Here is a 17,621-nt window from a genome sequence, read left to right as displayed (position 1 = left end):
CTCTCCACCCAAACACATACCCTCTGAAAAGGGGACCAAGTGATATTTTTGTATTTCTGTAATTTAGCATTTAAAGTTTCCTTGTATGCCAGTTGAGGTGGCTCACACCTGTAATCCCAACACTTTGGGAGGCTGAGTTGGGAGGATCACTTGAGCCCAGGAGTTTGAGACCAGCCTAGGCAACAAAGTGAGACTGTGTCTCTATAAGAAATAAAAAAAAAATTAGCTGGGTGTGGTGGTGCATGCCTGTAGTCCCAGCTGCTCTGGAGGCTGAGGCGGGAGGACTGCTTGAGCCCAGGAGTCTGAGGCTGCAGTGAGCTATGAGCCTGCATGATAGAGTGAGACCTAGTCTCAAAATAAATAAACAAATAAAAATTTTTTGAGACAGGGTCTTACTTTGTCGCATAGGCTGGAGTGCAGTGGTGCAACCTTGGCTCACTGCAGCCTTGCGCTCCTGGACTGAAGGGATCTTCTGCCCTCAGCCTCCTGAGCAGCTGGGACGGCAGGCGTGTGCCACCACACCCAGCTAATTAAAAAAAAAAAAAATTTTTTTTTGAAATGGAGTTTCACTCTTGTTGCCCAGGCTGGAGTGCAGTGGCACGATCTCAGTTCACCGCAACCTCCGCCTCCCAGGTTCAAGCGATTCTCCTGCCTCAGCCTCCTGAGTAGCTGGGATTATAGGCATGCGCCACCACTCCCAGCTAATTTTGTATTTTTAGTAGAGATGGGGTTTCTCCATGTTGGTCAGGCTGGTCTCGAACTCCTGACCTCAGGTGATCCGCCCACCTCAGCCTCCTAAAGTGCTGGGAATACAGGTGTGAGTCACTGCGCCTGGCCTAATTTTTTAATTTTTTTGTAGAGACAGAGTCTCGCTTTGTTGCCCATGCTGGTCTTGAACTCCTAGGCTCCAGTGATCCTCTTGCCTTGGCCTCCCAAAGTGCTGGGATTACAGGTGTGAGTCACTGTGCCCAGCCAATAAAGTACAACTTCTGGCTACATGTCTTCTCATCAGAAAAACTTAATAAAGAAACCTGAAAACAAAAAGAGAAAACTGACTACATGTAAGATGGGGAAATGGCTTTCTTTTTTGGTTGAATTCTGCAACTATCATAACCTTCAGAAATTTTAAAAGAAAGCCTTCATTTAAGGACAATCCCTTCATTTTAAGTCCCAGACATTCACAGAATGATTTTCTAAAGCTTTTTCTCATGGTACCCTTGTAATAAAGCTGTGAGGTAGGAAAAGCAGGAATCCCCTCCATTTTACGTATATTTTACGTATATAAAAACAAAGGCCCTGCCCAGGTCCTATGTCAAGTCCTGGGACAGGTGTCCTGAGCCCAAACCAAATGCTCTTTGCAATCTAGAGGGCTCACAGGGACCAGGAAGGAGATTCACAATGATCACTCTCTGCCCAGAGCAGGGGACATTTGGAATCCTGATGCTGACTTGGCTTCTGTTGGGGAAGTGTGTGCTACTCCAGGAGGCACGCATTGGCGGGGATGGAGGGAGGCAGGACAGTGGGAGAAGAGAGGAGGTGAGCCCCAGTGAGTGTACCTGCAGTGGTGGGCTCGGTCGGGCTTGATGCTGCAGCATTTGGGACACTTGTACACCACCTGCCCGGGCTTCAACTGTAAACTCTCGATGAATTCTTTAGTGGCATTTCCTTTGGGCACTGCCCCCTGTAGGAAAGATGAAAGGTATCAGGGTTGGGCTGGGGGTTCTATCAGCTCTAACATTCTACAGTGGGGATAATTATTTGAAAGCAGCAACCACACACACACACACGGACAGGACACTTTGATACCAACAACATGTGGACTCTGTGTTCAGAATTATGCCAACATTAAGGAATATTTATTGACCAAAAATTTTTCTGAGGAAATGCCATTAGGCCACATTGATTCTTTGATTACTTTTCTTCCTTTTTCTTTTTCTTTTTTTTTTTTTGAGACAGAGTCTTGCTCTGTCACCCAGGTTGGAGTGCAGTGGTGTGATCTCGGCTCACTGCAACCTCCGCCTCCCAGGTTCAAGCGATTCTCCTGCCTCAGCCTCTCGAGTACCTGGGATTACAGGCGCCAGCCACCACGCCCAGATAATTTTTTGTATTTTTAGTAGAGATGGGGTTTCACCACATTGGTCAGGATGGTCTCAATCTCCTGACCCTGTGATCTGCCTGCCTCGGCCTCCCAAAGTGCTGGGATTACAGGCACAAGCCACCGCACCCGGCCAATTCTTTGATTAATTTTCTACACTAAACAGTGACATTGTTCCTGATTACTTTATATTTTCATTATACTGAAATTATTTTCATTGAATCCATTCTCTCCTATATAACAGTGAGGATTTGGCTCACTAACTATTTTTTGGTCTATATTAAATTTCCTGATAACAGCTTCTCCCTTTCTAAGTTTCATTGGTGAGCATCATGTCTAACAGTTTCCCAAGATCAAAATTTGCAGCTTCACATTTTAATGGGTTGTTTGCTGGGATTAAGTTTTACTTTATTTTTACCAGTGGTATTGTTATGAATAACTGGTAATCTATATTTGGTTCTTAGTGAATTCACAAGCAACTGGGAGCCGCTGCCCTCAGGTATTTGACTTGCTGTCTGGCCAGAGCTGCTCTCTGATTTGGTCTTCCATCTGTGGAGTATGCTTGTGAATACTTAGTGCTCTTTAGAGCCAATGGCAGAGCCAAAATGCCGTAAGATTCTGCTCTGGCTGTGCACCCATCCAAACAGAAGGAAAGCAGGCAGTGCACAGGCCTAAGTAGGGTCCTAATAACCAACCTTCACCAAGAGCCTGCTTGGTACTGAGCCCTGCGCACTCACGCTCACTGTTATGGACATAGGAATCAAATGAGGTCTCTGCTTCCGAGGCTTATAGTGTTTTGGAGGCTGACAAATGATTCTAGTAAAAGCGGTTACGTGCTGTGGAAGATATTTGTGTTGAGGGAGCACAGAGGAGCCAGCAGCTAATTAACCAGGGGAATCAGAGGAGTTTTAAGTACTGATGTTCAAGCGTTGTCTCGAGGAACATACAGAGGCTTGTTAGGTAGACCTGTGGGAGAAAAGGGATTCCAGCAGAGAAGGGCATGAGTAAAGGCAAAGAGGCGAGGGTGAGCATGGCATATCTGGGAGATAGGGAGAATATCAGTGTGCCGAGCCATGCGTACGCAGCGTCAGCAGGGAGGCCGGACCGATGGGCCAGGGCCAGCTCATGTGGTGCGCTGAATGCCAGGATGGGGTGGGGTTTTTCTTTATAGGTAGCCTAGAGCCATCAGGTAACAATGGTGCTTCAGGAAGAGACCTCAGTTGCCTGTGTTATGTGGATCAGATAAGAAGAGGGAGAGATGAAAATTCCAGACACCACATAGGAGGTTACTGTTGATGGTCCAGTAAGGAAAAACTGAATTACGAGGATGGAGGGGGAGAAGTAGAGAAGAAATTCTGAGATCTGAATCTACAGATGATGGTAGGGAACCAACTTGTTATTGGGTGGTGGAGAGGGTAAAGAAAAGGGAGGAGATGAGCCCCAGTAAGGTTTCCATTTTTAGCAGCTGGTAAGTGGTGGCGTGCTAAAGCCATTAAGAGGGCAGAAGGAAGTTCTGAGAAGAGCTGACCAGTTCAGTTAGGTATGCTGAGTCTGAAGTGCCTGAGGGACACCCAGGAAGGTGGCTGGGAATATCGGTCCAAGAAGTAAGAGAGAAGATCAGCCAGTAGCATAGCACAAGGGGTTAGAGCTGGCTTGGAAGTCCTCTGGCTTTGCTTTAAATCTGAGCTCTACATTTGTAAGTGGTATGCCCACTGACAGGTGGGCCTGTCTATGCCTTAGTTTCCTAATCATTGAGGCAGGACTCATCTTATCTAATTCCCAGCACTACTCAGAAGGTGAAACTAGACACAGACAACTTGCAGAAAGGGCTCAGATGATATTGCCACAGATAAAGTGCTCAGTATATGGTACTGTTTTCTGGGTCTGGTGTTGGCACCAATGCTGCAGCTTTAAAAAAAATACAGATGCCTAGACTCTAATGTAGCACTACTATAAAAATAAATGACCAGGGGGTATGGCCCAGACATCTGCATTTTTTACACTCCCCAGCAGAGTCTTCTACTCTATAGCCAGGGCTGAGAGCTACTGTGCTAGATCAGCAACTCCATGCTTGGGTCTACCTTGATCAGCACCAGATGCCCTGGCCTGGTACACAGTATGAACACAAAGTGAAAGGTAAAAGATCCAGCAGCTTCCAGCAAAGGGGTGAAAGAATTAGAGGCGGCAGGGAGCCAAGGATGTGCCATCCTGGGAACTCTGCCTGCTTGGCCGAGCTCCCAAACAAGAACCACATCTGACACAAGGTCAAGTCACAGCTATGGCATTGGACTGGGGCCCTCACTCTTCCTGCCATGGCCCCTGTGTCAGGTCTACTTCACAGAAAGCTCCACTCCTCAGTGGGCACCCATGAGATACCACAATCAGGGAAGTCAGTGCAACATCAGAAGAACAGAAACTAAGACTGTCCCCACATCCTGCATGAGCCCAGAGTGAGGTGGGCAAATTCAGATAGAGCACCCCTGGCTTCCCCAGAGTGGGACTGATGGATTATAACAGGCCAAATGACGGGTTCCCAGGGTAGAAGCGATGAAGACTGGGTGTCAGAACCTTTCCTATAAAAGAATTCTGGGAAGAGAAGAGCCACTGAAGAAATGGAAAAATCTTTAAGTGCTGGAAATGCAAGGGAGCTGTGGTTCTGTCTTTCACTAAGAAATTGACTTACAGTGGATTAAGATTCCAGCTAAGAAAACTGCACAGATAAATCAACCAACAACTCTCTCCTGAAGGTCTACACCTGAAGGTCTACACCACGCCGAACACTGTGGGAAGTACAAAGAAGCGATGGGAGCCCAGGCCTCAAACAGCTGGTGGGTGGACAGGTGCAGACGCAGTGAGGCTGCTGAGGCTGAGCACCTAGTGAAAGGCATGGCCACCGATGCATCAGGAGCTAAGGGGAGGCAGGACTGAGAGAGGGGATCCTAGGAAGGCCAGGAGGATCCTGGTGGATACCAAGCAGGGGAGGGGCACCTGGGAGGAAAATCAGTTCAAGTACAGACCCAGAGGTGGGCCTACAGATCTCCTGTCGTCTCTGCTCTTCACGTGGCTCTTTCCTGGGTCCCAGCCCTTCCCCTGCTAGGCCTCTACTTCTCCTGCCTCACGAGGACCTATTCACTCCTGAGATGGGCAGCACTTGGCTGACCTGTCATTCAGAGCAATGACACGCTTCCCCACTGAGGATGAGGAGCCAAAGGCTCACAAGGAGCAGGAGACAAGGAGGCGATGAGAAAGCCTGAAGGACCACTTGTCCACATGCAAGCGCACCTCAGTGCTGTAGGCTCACACTGAGAGTGGGGTGGAGATGAGGTCCTTTATACTCTTTCAACTCCCTAAAGTGTTTCATTACTTTTTTTTTAAGTTAAAAAAAGTAGAAAAAAAATCTGGTCTGCACAATGTAGTCAGATGTCAGAAAAGCCTATGACAGAAAGTTTAAAAGTAAACGCATTTTGGAGGGCAAGGACCACATGGTATAGTTTTGGACATTAAATATGCCATAAAAATACACAACTATTGACACAGGAAACATCTATAACAGATTATATATATACATACATACATATGAATAAGAAAAAAGAAAAAAAATGTGTGGTGGTACATGTTTGTAATCCTAGCTACTTGGGAGGCCAAGGTGGGAGGATAACTTGAGGCCAAGCGTTTGAGAACAGCCTGGGCAACACAGTGAGACCCTATGTAGGAGGATCACAGGTACTTTTAATTTTCTTGACTATATTTATTAAATGTTCTATTAGAAACATGTGGCTTTTGCAAAAAGGAAATAATCCATTAAAAACAAGCAAAAACAAAAACAAAAAAACAACCTTAAGGAGGAGCCATCCAAAGTAGGAATATGATCAACTTTCCTGAGGCTTGTAACCAAAATGTCATTATTGTCTCACCTTGAAACATCCAACGGGCCACCAGTGAGGCACTGGTGAGGCGCCAGGGTCTGGAAGGTTTCATGAAGGCCAGGCAGAGCCCAGACCACACGGCATGAGTGGATTTCCAAGAGGGCCTGGGAAGGGCACTGGTGCAGGCAGAGGACAGGGTCTCAAGCCCAAAAGGCCTTATTTTTCGTTCTCTTTTCTTTTCTTTTTTTTTTTGAAACAGGGTCTTGCTCTGTTGTCCAGGCTGGAGTGCAGTGGCATGATCTCGGCTCACTGCAGCTCTGACCTTCCAGGCTCAGGTGATCCTCCCACCTCAGCCTCCCAAGTAGCTGGAACTACTGGCATGAGCCACCATGTCCAGCTAATTAAAAAAATTTTTTTTAGAGACAGGGTCTCACTATGTTGCCCAGGCTGGTCTTGAACTCCTGGACTCAAGCGATCCTCCTGCCTTGGCCTTCTGAAGTGTTGGGATTACAGGGGTGTGAGCCATTGCCCCTAGCTGCTTTCTCTTTCATGTAAAAAGTAATTGAGTTTGGGCAACTGTGTGACTTTTTGTGGATACTAAAACCAGAAAACCAAAACTAGAAGTTACTATTGTTATGTGTATAAGAGAAAAAGTGCAAAGGGACATGCTTTCCCCCAAGGAGATGAAGCAACGAGGCTTGAGTTTTCCTAAATTATGGCCCAGGTGGTTTTTTCGTTAAGTCCCAGTTTTTAAGAAGGTCCCAGCCACCGGAATGTACTGTAAGCCCCAGGGGACCCTGCATAAAAGACTGCAAGAGGAAACTTCTAATCCATAAAAGGCAATCAGAGCTCTCGTTTGGTATTCTCATTATAGCTTGTAATTCCAGACCATGAGTACAGACATCATTCAGCAGCTCAGCCTTTCCAAACATGTGCCCCACAATGTGACTCCATTTGCATACATCTCCCAAAAGGCCTATCTCCATCCAGGAGGGCCCCACCCATCCAACCACCTGAGCCCATCTCTCAGAGCCAGAGAGCAGCTGGGCCAGCGCCCGAGACTGAGGAGTCTGATGCATACACTTTCCAGTCTCTGCCTCAGGCAACTTTTTGTTTCATTCTTTTTTAAAATGTGTATTAAGCTCTTCTGGGCTCATCTCCACAAATTTCAGAACTAATAACAATTAGTTCATTGTAAGGAACTTTGTGCTTTACAATCCTGGACAGAAGGCAGGGGGTTGGAAGGCCTGAGACATTTTTGTCACTGCTGTCATGCTTGCATTACTGAGAAACGCTTATCCCCCACCCCACATTCTTACACACTCCACAGGGATGTCTTGAAGCTTCCACATTGCTGCAAGCCTAGCAGGTCAAAATGCACTGACTTTATCTCCCTCATTTCCAAAGTAATACTTGTTCATAGTTTTAAGAAAGAAAATACAGATGAAAAAAACAGAACAGGAAAAATTCACTCTGATTTTATCACCCAAGACAAGCACTACCAACATTCTGAAACATATTCTTAAAGTCTTTTCTCTTTGTACTAAGGTAAAAACACTTTTACAAATCTATAGGCCCATAAAAAGCAGATCATATAGCTTCCAAAATATATATTTGGCCCCACAGTGCAACCAATTTAAATCTGGTTTAAAATAAGTGTGTAGAAGCTGTTAAAGCTTTTCTGCTCTAGGCATGGCAGAACTCCTTCCACATTCTCTGCACAGAGCTCTGAGTTTTCAGTGCAGAAGGAACATAATGGTACTTATATGTGCACCTGTGTGTATTTAGGGGTGGGGTAGGGTGTGATGTGCCTCCATCAGCTATTCCCCTTAGTAGGTAGCCCAAACTTCTAGTACCTTCCTTGACCCCTGCCTACTTCCTTTTCTATTTTGGAGAAAATTGAGGCTGCTAGGGTTAAATCCTTCTCATATTCATCATCTCACTGCCGCACTGTCCCTGGACTCATGGGTACCCACTGTCTTGGAAGATGAGGCTCAAGTCAATCCTGGCCCTCAGGAACCCCATATCATTACCTCCAAGCTTTCTCCTTGTGTTCTTAGCAGGCTCTGAGCTCTCCCTGCCCCTTCATAGCTAAGCAGCTTGAAGCCTTGTGCACTTGATGTCTCTGCTGACCTCTCCCTTACTCTTCAGTGTACCTGTCCCCTCCATACCAGGGACCTGTTCCCACCAGGTCACTGAGCAACTCACTGTGGCCAAATCCAAAAGTCAATTCTTAGCCCTCGTCTTCCTGGGGTTCTCCTCACTGTCCTCCTCCCTGTCTGTGGGGCTGTGCCTCTCCCCTCCTCTTGGAATCCCGCCCATCCAGGCTACTGGTGTTCCTCAGGGTTCAGGGTTTCAACCCAAGACTCCTTCCTTCCCTGCTCGTTCTGCACTCTCTCCTGAACAATCTTTAACCCTACTTCCATCATCACTCAGTGATGATGCTCCAATCAAACGTTCCAACTCAGACCTCTTGAATCTGTAGATGTCTCTATTTGGCTGTCCCAAAGGCACTATGTACAGCTAAAATGGAACCTGCTGCTTCCTCCCCAAACTGTTCCCTCAAGTCTCCCTTTCCTGGTCCATGGCATATCCATGTACCTTGTCACCTGGGGTAGAAATCCAGTAGTCACCACCAGTTCCTCTAATCCTCTTCCCCACACCCCATTCACTCCACCAGGTTAATTCTGCCTCAGACTGTGCCTTGAATCCCATGCTCTCCCCTCCATGCCACCATCATGCCTTAGTTCAGCCCATCATCACCTGCCCCAGACTATTAGAGCATCACCCAGGTCTTCCTGCCTCTAGTCTCTCCCTCAAATCCTGCAGCCCACTTCTATCCTTTCTCCCCACTAATTTTCAGAGTAAACTTTCTTAAATGGAAATGTAATCACATTATTCCCCCGGCCTAAAACCTTCACTGGCTCCCTAGGTACCATGGACCAGAGTGCAAGCTCCTGGGCAGGGCTCATGAGGCCACCATATCTCAGCCCTGGACTACCAATCTAGTGCCACCTCTCTCCGTAGACCGTCCCTCCCTGTGGTCTATTTGGAGTTTCCCAAAGGCAACATTCTCTCTAAGTTTTCCTTTCTACCCTCAGGGGCTCCATTTTAGCACCAACTCAACCATCACCCGCTCCAACTTGCCAGGCACCTCCTTGCTTCTAGCACCCAAATTAAAATGCACCCAGGGATCACCTTCTTTGCTACTTCCTCATGGCCCCAGGCCACACCCAAGGCAGAACCCATTACTTAGCCTTTGTGCTACCACAGCTTGTATGTATAGTATAGCACACATCATTTAATTACACACCCTCTCTCCTACATGACAGGACACTCCTGGAGGACAAGACGTCTGTCAACTTGTAGCTCAGCAAACTGCTTAGGGCCTGGCACCAAGAATGTATTCAATAAACTCAAGCTGAATGATGATACATTTATCGAGCACTTATAGGCCAGGCATAGTTCCAAATGCTTTGTGACAAAACTGTATTTTGTTAGTTACTTCTGACAATAAACCTTTAAGGTAGAGACTATGGTATTCCCCATTTTATACATGAGGTAACTAAGGCAGGGAAGTCAAGCATCTTCCCAAGGTAACATAGCTAGTAAGTGGGAGAAGTAGGGTTCTGACTCAGGCAATCCAAGTCTAGAACCTATGTCACTATCAGAAGACAAACATATCATTACCAGGTATTTCTGTTAAGTGACTTGGAAAAGACTTTTTTTAAATTGCCTGATGTCACAATATCATTCTACCACCAACAACTACCTCAGCACACTAGTATTAAGATTGAAACAGGCCTAGGATACTAAGGCTGTTTCAATAAGTATCTAGGATAATATGATAATATAAAAAGAAACAATGGAAAGTAGTGGAGACGGGTTCTAAGGAAATGCCAATAATTTCAAGGACTCAACATTCCATCCATTTCAAGCTATAAGAATGAAAACTTGCTTAAATTGTTTCAGGGCCATGGGATCAAAGCCCATGCACACCCACCAGTCTGGGTAAAAACTCCCTCTAACAGCTCTCCCAGGAGCATGGTAACCAACCCAGGCCCCCATCACTGGCCATGTGTCTCCTCCACAGAAAAGTAAAAGGTAGCTAGTTGGTCCCCAAATGGGCTGCTTTCCTCTCTCTGGAGCCAGAAAGCTTTTCCTGTTGGGATTTATAAGTTGCTCAGGGGCAGGGGTGAGAAGTTGCCTGGCATGAGGGAGAATGCAGCACGATACTCCAATGGACCCTCAGGCAAGTCCCCTAACCTGATGCAGTGAATGTGTCAATACCTCTGGGCAAGATGGGCAAGGCCCTTCTCTGGCTGCAGCGAGCACCTGGCCTGCTATTCCTCCTCTATGTTCCCACATACATCATGCTGCCATGCTACCCTTCCAGGAAATACTTGCCACCTGGGCTCTGAATACAGCACATGCTCTGTAAGGCTGCCAAAAAAGGCTCCAGAAGGGAATACCAATTGCACGTTTGAAGTGAGCCCCAATATTTCCACTCAATGACTTTTGGCAGCTGAAATGAAAATCAGTGGCCAGTAGTGGTCTGAGATAGTCATGGAGGTCTGTTTATAGCAAGGTGTTCACAGAGTAGGATTCAAGAGGGGTTGGGGTAGGGGAGCAGGCAGACAGACAAATTTTCTTTTCCTTAATAATGTGGTTAAATTGACTATAAATCCAGTCATGCACACCATGATGTTTCAGTCAACAACAAGTCCCTCAAGATTATAATACCATGTTTTTACTGTACCATTTCTATGTTTAGATATACAAATATTATTGTGTTACAGTTGCCCACAGTCAGTATTCAGTACAGGAACACGTTGCATGGATTTGTAGCCTAGGAACAAGAGGCTATTCGATACAGCGTAGGTGTGCAGCAGGCTGTACCATCTAGGTTTGTGTAAGTACAGTCTATGATGTTTGCACAATGATCAAATTGCCTAACAATGCATTTCTCAGAACTTATCCCCATCATTAAGTGACGCATGACTGTATATTCCTCCTTTTCTCAAATCTGATTTGAAATAATTTATGAAGTTAATAAACGATAAGATCCAAAAAAGAAGGGGCAAAAATATGCTGATCGTAAGGGTTTGTACAATCACTGTGATTGTGTAACACTTGGCTTTGAGCTTCCTGGCAGCCGGGACAAAAAGAAACAATCTCCATCTGTCAGGTTTAAGCATCTTCTGGGAGACAGACATTGTCTCAGAAATAAGGAAGCCCCTCAGGACTCCTAAGGGAGCTCACAGAATGAGGAATTTGGAAAAGAAAAGGTGGTGAAACCGAGAAATGAGGAAAAGAGAGAGGGGGTGCTAAGGTAAGGGTTTCTGAGTTCAGTTTGTCTTCAAGAGGCTGCCTCCGCAGGGCACATGGAGTCATTCTAGCCTTCTAAACGTCTGAAGTGTTTCCAGAACACAGAAAGCTCCTATGATGACATTACGCAACCTCAGAGTGGGCAAGGAGAAGGTGTCAGGAGACCAAACGTCAGCCTGACTTGTGCTCCTGCCCACACCCATGCCGCCTCCAGGCCAGCCTGCCTGCCAAGTGAGGCGCCTGCCCTGCTTCTCTGTCCATTTGTCCTCTTCCCTCTGCTTAAAGACCTGTCCCTTTTGCCCTATTTCTCAAATGGCTATCTCACTTCCAAGGGGGCTGTTTACACATTTGTGAGTCATTTCCCACTTCCCTTTTCTTTTCAAGCTCTATGTGGACCTATCTACTGCTACATTGGAGTAAATCACTGATAAATGGTCCAGAAGGCTGTGGTGGTTGCAATTGTTCAGATGTTACACTTGGAATAATTATTTCAAAGCTGAAAGCGGTAAAGTTACCGCTTGAGGGAGAACATAAGGTGTTTTTTTAAATATATATATATTTTAAACTAGCAATGATAACAAACCAAAGTGATACACAATGCATACATTGCTTATAACCTTTGGATATAAACTGTTCTGAAAAAGTATGTGCAACATGAATTCTTGAGATATAAAACATTATAATCCCATTAGGGAACTCCTTAGAACCCTGCAGTGACCACTTTCTAAAAAAAGACTCCTTTGCAATATTAATAAGGAATGCCTAACTTATCTGCTTATGACCTAGGCTTCCAACTCTGCTCCTTGGAATCCTAGGGTGTCCCAACAGCGCCTTAGGAGCTCCTACTTCTGCAGCCCCACTTCTTTGTTTTGCATACTGGGTTTTAGATGAGATATGAGCACATGAGATATCATGTGCTGGGGATGGGGAGAGGCAGATGGTAGCATGAAGACCCTAAAACAAGGCACATCTGTAGAACATGCTTTCAGTTGCTTCCCTTACTAATGGTAGATATTTGACAAATTCTTCATTTTGGGGGCCAGTTTTCTTTGGGGCTACCAGCAAAATACACCTCTGGGAAGGTAACTGTTGTTTAGGATACAGTCTGTGCCTCTCACTGCTTTGGGATTGGAAGCTGGCAACACACCACAGTGAAAATCATGCTTTCCTGCATCCACTGCAAGGGCCAGCTGGCCAAGGTCCTTGGAGAGGCTGCACGCCTCAGTGCGGTGGGTAAAGAACCCATGTATGTGAGGGCAGCAGGAATGCCAGGGCAGAAGCCTCCCCTCTCACTGCCTAACATCCAGTTCCCTGTTTTCACATGCCTTCCAGAAACCAAAGACCTTCACACACACTCTCTCCAACCCTGATTCTCCATCAGCTCCAGACTATCTACTGCCCATCTAGCATCTCTACTTGCACATAATATAGTGGCAGTCTGACTAGAACATAAGTCTTGATTTCTCCTCCAAAATCAATAACGGGCACCAGTGCTCCCCAAGATGCTCTAGCTAAGACTATGGAAGTTACACCCTCCAATCTCTCTCCATTCTGTCAGTTCTGAACCGCATTCTCAGGCCTGGCCTGAGAGGGAAATGTGAGGGAAATGTGGCAGCTCTAAAGCATTTGAATACCCAGGGCCCTGCCCTCAGACCAATTATAGTAGTCCCTGGGGGTGGGGCCCAGCCATCAGTACGTTTAAACAGCTCTCCAAGAGATGGTACAGGCAGGCTTGAAAACTAGTAGCTTAAAACAGACTCCAAATCCAACAGCTTCTCTCTGGTTTCACTGCTCTTACTTTGGTCTGAGCCACCACCATGTCTTGCCCGGACCACTGCAATACCTCTAGTCCCCCTGCTTCTACTTGTAACACCTTGAATCTCCATTGCAAGCACAATGCAAATCAGATCACACCCTGTCTCTCTGAAGGCTGCTGACTGCACTTAGAATAAAATCCAAAGTTCTCAAGAGGCCTACCAGGCCCTGCACAATCTGGCCTCTGAGGCCCTCTTCAACTCTTCTAATCACTCTTACCCCCAGCTACCATGTTTTGATCACCCCAGTCCTAGTCCTATTTCTCAGATGTGCTGAGCATGTTTCTGTCTCTGGGCCTATGAATCTACTCTTTTCTCTACCCTTGGATCTTCGTTTGCCTGGCTTGTAACCCTGTGTCATTCAGGTTAGCTCAAAAGGCACCACCTCAGAGATGGTGCCTTAGACCATCTCGATCTAAAGTAGTCCCCCTTTGCCCCAGAGAGTCAACAGCACATCATCCTGGTCACTTTGTCTTATTGTCTTTAAAGCACTTATCACTTTCCAAAATACCCTGTTCAATCATGTCCTTACTACCTGACCCCGTCACTACAAAGTGAGCTTCACAAGGGCAGGAATTTGCATCTGTCTTGCTCATAACTGTAGCCATTGCTCAGAAAGCAATCTCTCACAGAACGGGCACTCAGGAAACATGGCCATTCATTTTATTCCCACACTGGTGCCACTCCTCCTCACTACTGCCAGAGTGAGACTTGTAAAATGACAGTTTTGTTTAAAATGTGCTGAAAATCCTTAGGGGCCCTAAACTGCCCCTCATCATCCAACTCCTATCCTCCTCCTCAGGTACCTCACCCACGTCACCAACCTAAATTCATTCTCTTCCTAAGTTCCCACCACTCCTGGTGCCTAGAGGAGCCACGCCCCTGCATTCCTATGTCTCTGCAAGCGGCTCCCTCTGCCTGCCTTCCTGTCCTCAATGTCCACTGCTTGGACAAGAGCTGGTTTGGCATTGCTTCCTCCAAGCAGTCACCTCTATAGATTGATTAATCTCCCCACCCTTGTTCTCCCACAGCAATCCATGTTTCTTTCTGCCACAACCTTCATCACACAGGTTTATCGTCACCTGTCTTTTCTAGATAGAGAGCATCTTGAGGGTAAGAACAGTATCTGGGGCTTGGCAGACAGTAAACTATGAACTGAGAGAAGCAATGTCTTTTACTTCTGCATCCCCAGTAGCAATGGTATCATACACATTTCTGAATAAATCCTTAACTTATTTTCAGCATGACCATATAGATGCTGCTGGGAAAACTCTTTCATATCCTTGTGTTTGGGGACACTTAGGATTACACCCATATACATGGTTTCCCTCAGGTGATGGCTGTCCCGCATGCAGTGCTAAATACTAGGCCAACAGGCCCCTGCCTGCCAGTGTGTTTGGTCTCCCTAAGGCATGCGCATGAACAGAGATGCTGTCTGGACTAGTGGCTGACATGTAATTGAGTTGGGAAAGCTGCTTTCCTTTGGGATGGATTAATAATAATCCACCACCTGAACCGGCAGGAAATGGAGCCCTTTGAGACAAGAACTAGCTCAGGCCCATCATTATCATCACTACCTCACTGTCCCTGGGGCTCACAGAAACAAAATCTGTATGGTCAGTGTCTAGCAGCAGTGCTTTCCCTCTCTTAATTTAAACACACACGTCCCACGTACTGAAACAAGCCACAGAAGGTCTTTATCAAATAATGTATTCTCTTGCTTTTCCCATACAAAAAAAGGAACAGAACAGAGGGTTTAATACCAGGGTGCACAAACATTCAATAGCCACGTGCGCAGCTTGGTATATTCAGCTAAGTCATTGAGCAGAACACTACTGCTTTACCCAGATATTCACCAAGAGGCACTTGCTGCGGCCTGAAACAGGCTTGTCCAGCTTTTCAGGAAAAGACGCACCTCGCCCAAGCAAAGTGAAGGCCATTTCCGTGCAGGTTCCTGGAATTGGATGTGGCTTTAATTTGAAGTCCACCTAGCTCCAGCACTGTCTTCACTGGGAAGCCCCATCCTGACCCAACCCTCCAGCATGCTTTCTGCTCTGATCATCTGGTCCCAGTCTTCAAGGTTATCTGTGTCTTTTTAACCAGAGGCCAGGTTTCCCCTAGACCAAACCCCTCCCACAGCAGGCCCAATGAATGCATATATCCATGTACTTATAGTATCACTTAACCAAGACAGATGGGCTGTGGTACAGGTGTTGACCCCTCTTCCCCAGTCAGAATTCCACAGAACTCTGAACAAGGCAGAGGTCTACTTCCTCACCCTCCCCTGGCGCTCCTATTCTCCAAATTCCCAAGGTCCAGGGGGAGCATGCAGGCTATGGCCATGCCAGAGCCAGAGGAGGAGAGTGTGGGCTGGTCAAAACAAGCCCAGACATACTCACGGGGTCCGTCAGCATGGCCCGGCAGTGGGAGGCCAGGGCCAAGAAGGCCAGCAGGTTGAACACAATTCCGTTGATGATGCTATACACGTAGTCTCGAGATGGAATCAGCATGACAAAGAGGACCACAAACTCTGCATAGAGGACCAGAAACCAGGTAACGATGGCACAGGCGATGCCACAGCCGTCACGGATAAACCACATGGTTCCCACAGGACCAGGGTAGGGGGGTGGGACACACTTCTCCGGTTGGAGGTATTCTGGTTTCCGCTCAATGTCTCGGAAGTGGTGGGTGGGGATAAGCATCATAAGCTATTCTGTCCATACTGGCATCTGAAAGAGAGAGGAAAGAATCCAGAAACTTGGTGTTGTCTTATCATTAAGGAGGTTTGACAAAATTACTCCCAAAGTGAGTTGTGATTACCTATCTGCAAACCCCTATGTGCAAAGCCACCTAATCACCTTGTTCATTTAAAACATGAGTCCTCTTCCCTGCTTCTGAGAGTCAATTTAGCCTTCTTGAAACAGGGCCTTCACATGACAGATAATAAAAAGGGAGCCTCTAAAGGGTAAATGCCTTGCCCAAGGTCAGCCAGAGCAGAAGCAGCGGACACAGCCAATTTATGTTTTTTGTTTTTTGAGACTAGGTGGGGTCTCACTCTGTCACTCAGGCTGGAGTGCAGTGGCACTATCTTAGGTCAATGCAGCCTTGACCTCCCACCTCAGGCTCAAGCGATCCTCCCACCTCAACCTCCCAAGTACCTGGAACTATAGGAATGTGCCACCACACCTGGCTAATTTTTAGGTTTTTTTTGTGGAGATGGGGTTTCGCCATGTTGCCCAGGCTGATCTCAAACTCCTGAGCTCAAGTTATCCGCCCACCTCGGCCTCCCAAAGTGCTGGGATTACAGGCATGAGCCACGGCACCCGGCCCAGCCTGGCAATTTAGAGGTAGCACTAGAACCTAGGTCTCCTTGTTATTAGAGATCTACTGGGTGGACAGTGCCTCAGTAGATATGTTCAAATTTTGACTTAAAAGGAGAGGCAGAGAGAAGGGGAGCGAGCTCAAAGATGTTTTCCTACCACCTGGCTGTGGGGTGCTTCATATGCCTTTGTTTCCTCACCTGTGAAAACATCTATATTCCAGCCCTGGCCACCTCCTCCCAGAACTGCTGGTATGAGGGTTGAGGGAACTGGTGGAAGAGCTTGTGATGAACGATATAGATCACAACACTCTGTACACCTCACAGGCTATGCACATGTATTTTCTCTAGGAAACACATCCATTTCTTCAGAAACAAGTGCTGAGCAAAGCACCCTTTCTCTCTAGAAGCTGCAGTTCAAGTCTCTGGAGACAGCAATGAAATAACCAAGAATCAATGACTAATGTCTATCCATAGCATGTGCTGCAAGACACAGAAAGCATAGATTTCCCTTCTCTTCTTCTTTACCTTACCCTCTCTGGCCTGTTGCACCACCAACCAGGTTTCTCAGTTAGAAACTGCGATGGCTCAAGCGCCCCACCAGATGTAGGTGCCATGGAAAAGCCACCCATAGCACAGGCTACAACACAGGCAGGGAATATCTCTGTCTTTTGAGAACTCAAGTAACTACACAGCAGAAGAAATCACTCAAAAGCAGCACTGGCCATGTATGCTTCCTAAGACTATGGCTCTGAAGGGCAAAGGCAGGCTTTCAGTATTGTTATGAATAGTAAGGACCTGTCCAAAAAGTTAGGAGGGCAGACCAGTAACTACTATTCAAAATGACAGACATTCTAGAGTCGCAAGTTGCACAGACTAATAATGAAGAATAAGGACAGGGCCACTCCTCTCAAGGTGGCAGAGAATTAATGGCTGAAAGGCAGTTAAATAGGCTATTACATATTTGCCCAAAGGAACATCGACTCAACAAATACAGTCACTATCACAGTGACAAGAAGTCATGACACATAGAGACAGAATAACCATCTTGGTTGGGGGCGGTGGCTCACGCCTGTAATCCCAGCACTTTGGGAGGCCGAGGCAGGCGGATCATCAGGTCAGGAGATCGAGACCATCCTGGCTAACACGGTGAAACCCTGTCTCTACTAAAAATACAAAAAATTAGCCGGGTGTGGTGG

The 17,621-nt window shown here is 46.6% G+C and overlaps 1 protein-coding gene across 3 annotated transcripts in view; it reads right to left on the bottom strand.

The window, feature by feature from the left end:
- ZDHHC3 (zinc finger, DHHC-type containing 3) overlaps nt 1–17,621 on the bottom strand; it is a 60,406-nt gene that overhangs the window by 28,644 nt on the left and 14,141 nt on the right. For 2 of the 3 annotated variants that reach the window (XM_011981104.1, XM_011981105.1), the window contains exons 2-3: nt 15,503–15,832; nt 1,557–1,681 (exon numbers count right to left, since the gene is read on the bottom strand). In XM_011981104.1, the coding sequence (XP_011836494.1) occupies nt 1,557–1,681; nt 15,503–15,808 (431 nt within the window). In that variant the 5' untranslated portion in view covers nt 15,809–15,832. Of the gene's footprint in view, nt 1–1,556; nt 1,682–14,959; nt 15,058–15,498; nt 15,833–17,621 lie in introns of all 3 variants that reach the window. The other variant, XM_011981103.1, reaches the window with a different exon arrangement.

This window comes from Mandrillus leucophaeus, unplaced genomic scaffold (genome assembly GCF_000951045.1).
Source record: "Mandrillus leucophaeus isolate KB7577 unplaced genomic scaffold, Mleu.le_1.0 Scaffold22, whole genome shotgun sequence".
In the NCBI taxonomy this organism is placed as follows: domain Eukaryota; kingdom Metazoa; phylum Chordata; class Mammalia; order Primates; family Cercopithecidae; genus Mandrillus; species Mandrillus leucophaeus.
This window is presented reverse-complemented; position numbering and strand designations above follow the sequence as displayed.